The following is a 5,634-nucleotide window of genomic DNA, read 5'->3' on the forward strand; positions in this document are numbered from 1 at the left end:
GGCACAACAAGGTATTCATTAAATACCGACATTCCTAATATTTAAGTGTAAGACTTAGCTTGAGGGCCCAACAAGGTATTCATTAAATATGGACCTCACTATTACTTAACTGTAAGACTCAGCTTGAGGGCACAACAAGGTATTCATTAAATACCGACATTCCTAATACTAAAGTGTAAGACTTAGCTTGAGGGCACAACAAGGTATTCATTAAATACCGACATTCCTAATATTTAAGTGTAAGACTTAGCTTGAGGGCACAACAAGGTATTCATTAAATACCGACATTCCTAATATTTAAGTGTAAGACTTAGCTTGAGGGCACAACAAGGTATTCATTAAATATGGACCTTACTATTACTTAACTGTAAGACTCAGCTTGAGGGCACAACAAGGTATTCATTAAATATGGACATTCCTAATACTAAAGTGTAAGACTCAGCTTGAGGGAACTTACTAAAATAAATAATAAATAGATGCATTACAAAAGTATGAATAAATACAAAAATCCACAATGATAGAGACTGGATAAGTTTTTCCAGATTGTAGCTGATTGTGGTAAGAATGTCACAACCAAGAAAATAAACTACAGAGAATGCTGACCAAGCATATTCTAATTGCAACAATTTAAACCTTGTACTTACTTACCCTGGGCCTGGCATGGTTAGGGCGCTCAACTTACAATCTGCTGGTCTCGGGTTTGAATCCCTGTCCCACCAAAAATGCTTGCCCTTTCAGCCATGGGGGCATTATAGTGTGATGGTCAATCTCACTTTTCATTGGCAAAAGAGTAGCCCAAGAGTTTGTGGTGGGTGGTGATGGCTAGCTGCCTTCCCTTTAGTCTTTCACTGCTAATTTAGGAATGGTTAGTACAGATAATTCATAACAAACAAACATTATTCACTCCTGCTGGTTGACTATATAACTATACAGGATAGGCTAATTAATGTTTCTTTTTATTTGACACATCTATTACCACTAAAAACTATTCTTACTTACAATGATAAGAGCAATATTTACTTACACAAGTATATTATATATTTCATATTATGTGCTTTTCCTTACTAGACAATTTCAATTGACATTTCACAATAACATTGAAAATAAATAATTAACTTTTATACCAATATAGCCATTAAAAACAACTGAAAGTTAATCTTGATTAAACAAAACAATGCATATTTCGAAATAACTTTTTATATAAAGTTAATAAACTTTATTATATAAAACAAATAAAAGATTTTAAAGATTACAACTACTTTTGTACATAAGCCTACAACTGACTGATGATGATGTAGCCCTATTTGTGAAGTGTTTTATTTATTGAAATATGTTTATTAATTTTACATAATAAGTTCTTTGAAAGTGTGTTTTTCAGAAGAGTACTATGTTATTTAAAGAAATATATATTTTAACTAAAAGGTTCTTATTAAAATAATATGTGAGGTCTTTTAATCCAAATAGATAAGTGGATGAAGGGTTATATATATATATATTTATGTATTGATGGATTGCTTTTTTGCTAAAAATTTTTGTTGAGTATTTATAAATATAGTTTATAAAATCATTGAAAGAAGGCTTTCTTCAATGATACAAACAGATTAGTAAGATATTAATATTTTATACCAGTGTATAGTTGTTTAAAATGTTTTGTGTGGTGTGCAATTTTAGAGAACAGTAGAAGTAGAAAGACCAATAGGAAAACATAATAGGTTTTGGTTTTGTTGCTTTGATTGAGTGTTTCCTTTGTCTTGCCTGTATAGGTAAAGGAAAGATATATCTATAATTGAACAGTGACTCATTATTTATGACTTGCTATTTATAAGTACTATGTACTTTATTATAATTTCTGTGTATTTGTACATGCATGAAAATTTTTTTTCTTGTTGTCAAGCATTATTGCTAGCTACTGTTTGTGTTATTTTGTATGTATGTTTCAAGCACGAATTTTTTCTGTGCGTGTCGCCCTTGAGTATTATAACTAGAAAGTTTTTCTTAAAATGTTAACACTATCTACCCCTGAAGAGCTACATAATGTCCTGTTTTCTCATAGTATGTTACTGTTAAATTTAATGTATGTTATATTCATCTTGCATGATTAAGAAAAGAGTCTAATGTGTATCTGCATCTTGGTTATGCATGTTTAGGGACCGTTGGGTTTACCAGGAATGCCAGGTCATGATGGAGTCAAAGTAAGCAATCATGGTTTTTATATGCAATGTATCAGCTGATGCTGCATAGGTTCTTGTTAAATGTAATTAGATATATTAATAGTTGCTTTAAACAAACTAGAATGTTTTATGTTTGTGTTAGTATACCAGCATGGATGATTATAATTCGTAATATAACTAGATAAACTACTACTGGCATAAATGAGTTAAGCTGTACAGTAAAGTTCATCTTATGAAAATTAAAACTGTTAGCTTCTGTAAAAATACAAATGTTATTAGAATTCCAGTTTTAACAATGAATAGCAATTAGTAGTATAGTTGTCCACTTGACGTCTCTGAAAGGACCCTTTCTCTATGTCAATAATCTTTTTTTCATCTGGTAGTCATTCTTTTTATTTTTCTCTGAATAATACAAATATTCATAGATGTTTAACCATTAACAATTTTGCACTAACATATTCAAAGCTAGGGTATTCACCCTATGTACAGTAAGCTTTATATAAACTAGGTAAGTATACTTTTATACATGGCAAAAGCAAAAAATTAACTAGAGTAATGCATACTGTAGTTTTGAAAATAAATGTAGTGTAAAAGGCATTGAAGGACTGGTAATCTAGACCTAAAATGTTGATTTGTAGGCTACAAATAAATACACATATCCCTTACAGTGAAATTTCTTCACAATATCGTTAATTAAACATTATTGACATTTTTAAGCTCTTCTTTCTTTGTTATATTAGAACAGTGTGCCACTGAAATTTCTATTTGTATTTTGTCAAATAATTCATGAAATTGTATGTTTCAATTGTTTTTAGGTACTTGTACATGCTTTATTTAGTGTATATATGTTTTTTAACTTTTAATTAGATTTGTTTTATGTTTAATGTCAAGATTTCGAATTTTTATGCTTTTTATTTAAAAAACTTTTTTAGCATCCAATATCTCTCTAAACTCTTTAATTTATTTTTTAGTTGGAATATGTGCTTTGAATGAGATAGATAATATTGGCCTTGCTCGAAAAACTTAACAATTTTAAAGCAGGTAGTTTCCAGAAAATGGTTTATAATGTGAAAAAAATTGACTGCATGATGCTATACATTTCTGTTTTAACTTTTACATAAAATAATACAATAAAAGAATATATAAGATAGAGGATGTACTGTTTTCTACATAAATAAATTACTAAACAAGAGAAACTTAGGATATATTTGAAACATATGTTGCAAAAAAATATATTTATTTTTCATTTTTCTTTCTCAAGGGTCAAAAAGGAGATAAGGTAAGTGAATTAAATTTTTCATTTCTTCTAAATTTGTAATATTTAGTTCACAGAATCAATAAACTTTCAATGAATTAACTTGAAGGTTAATATATACACACACACACACACATACATTCATAACTTTGTCAGACTTGACATAGTTTGCTTGGTATCTTTCTTTACTATAATATAAATAAATAAAATAATTTTACATCTCTGTCACATCATTACAGTTTAAAAAACTAACAACTTAGTAGAACAGCTTATAAAATACATTCCACAAAACAATTAAAGAATAATTGTATTTTGTGTTAATTTAATTGTAACAATGGAAAACCACTGGTATAAAATAATTTCAATCACTTCCTGAATTCATCTTTATACAGATCAGGTATCTGATGTTTTGTTAATCATGTTATCTAAAATGCATATGATTGGTTAATTAACCTACATTTATAAATGACCATTTAGTAGAGGTTGTTTTACAAATTGTGGTGTTTGAAATCATAGTGTTCATACTATCCCCAACCATTCCTCTAAAAGATCTGTTTCCAGGGTATCTTCAGCATCTGGAATCACTTGAAAGAATACTAAACGTGTTCCAATAGGATCTCATACATACTTGATAGGAATGGAGTTCAGTGATCATATAGGCCACTCCTTTCTCTCTATCAATCTCCTGTGCTTAAAGGAATATGTCAACTAATTTAGCACAGTATGAGTGTCATTATCATTCATGAATCTGAAGCCAGGGTCAATTGCTCCAGCATATGACAGTAAAAGTGTCAAAGATGTGGTCTGCATAAAATATGGAATTAATAATACTATTACAAACTGTATAGCATTTGATATATTCACTAGTGTTTAATTCTTCCCATATCATACTTCTACCACTGCCATATACTAGAGTTGAGTGATTAGTGGAATTTGTTAATTGATTAACTTTTCGCTCATTAATAGATTACATTCAACTAATCAATTATTCTCACATACAACTTGAATCATTGGTATAATTTGAAACTCCAATTTGGATGAGTTAATTATTTTCATAGCATTAATGAATTTAATCATAATTATAATTAATTGATTTTTTGACATAACTCTCTAATGTTATCAATGCCCATAGATAGTTGAGTTAATCTTCCGGCACTACCATACACATTGTGTTACTGTATGAAAATGGAGTGGTATCTAGTTACATAATATTGCTTCACAGGTTGGTCTGGTGGATGTTTTCTTGACACTGTTGCAGGTAAGCTGTCTTGTGTGTTGCCATGAGCAAATTTACCTCATTGGATATGTAGTGGTCATATGCTTGTTTGTGGATGATGACATGTCTTTTTCCATTCATCCTATGGCTTTCAAATGATTAAAACATCTAAATGTCTTTCTTGAGATCAGGTTAAGGTTCGTAAATAGTATGGAACATTTTAAACTTGGGGACTCACTAAATGACAATTAAGACAAATATTTCTAAGGTCATTCAGTGGCAGCTCACAGCTAATATTGAGGAGGAGGTTGGTGATATTTTAACCCCAACCCCCAAACCAGAGAAAAGTAAAATGGGTACTTACTTTAGGTCTCAATATATTTATACTTGAATTCAAGTCAGTGGTCTTTTATTGCTATAAAAATGTTTGTAATATTGTTGTGTCAGGCAAGGTCTGACTGTTGTTCAAACTGTGAAACTTTGAAACAACCTCCAAATCAAGAAAATTTGTGGCACTCTTTTAAGAAAGTCTCTGTACATCATTCAATGAAATTTACTTATAATTGTTTAGAGCCTCAAAAACACCAAATAATCACAATATTATGCAATTTTTACTAGTCTGTGATCATTGCAACCTTGCAAGCCTTGCATGTTCCTCATGATTGCAAACTTTTCTTTAAATGATTTTCATTGATTGTTTTTAAATCCTAGATTCAGATTGACTCCATTAGCTGTGTGGCTGGCCTCATAATCCTTGTTAAACTTGGTAAGAAGTCTTGGCTCTTCTTGACTGTTTCCATTGCAGTTGACTCCATTAGCTGTGTGGCTGGCCTCATAATCCTTGTTAAACTTGGTAAGAAGTCTTGGCTCTTCTTGACTGTTTCCATTGCAGTTGACTCCATTAGCTGTGTGGCTGGCCTCATAATCCTTGTTAAACTTGGTAAGAAGTTTTGGCTTTTCTTGACTGTTTCCATTGCAGTTGACTCCATTAG

General features: G+C 30.6%; 1 protein-coding gene across 1 annotated transcript in view; it reads left to right on the forward strand.

Moving 5' to 3' along the window:
* The window catches only part of LOC106467226 (collagen alpha-1(XXIII) chain-like), a 97,039-nt gene that overhangs the window by 89,904 nt on the left and 1,501 nt on the right, over positions 1-5,634 (forward strand). Inside the window, exons 5-7 of the mRNA XM_022395363.1 lie at positions 2,148-2,192; positions 3,433-3,450; positions 5,354-5,582. Coding sequence (XP_022251071.1) covers positions 2,148-2,192; positions 3,433-3,450; positions 5,354-5,582 — 292 coding nt within the window. The remainder of the gene's footprint in view (positions 1-2,147; positions 2,193-3,432; positions 3,451-5,353; positions 5,583-5,634) is intronic.

This window comes from Limulus polyphemus, unplaced genomic scaffold (assembly GCF_000517525.1).
Source record: "Limulus polyphemus unplaced genomic scaffold, Limulus_polyphemus-2.1.2 Scaffold2534, whole genome shotgun sequence".
NCBI classification, from domain to species: Eukaryota; Metazoa; Arthropoda; class Merostomata; order Xiphosura; family Limulidae; genus Limulus; species Limulus polyphemus.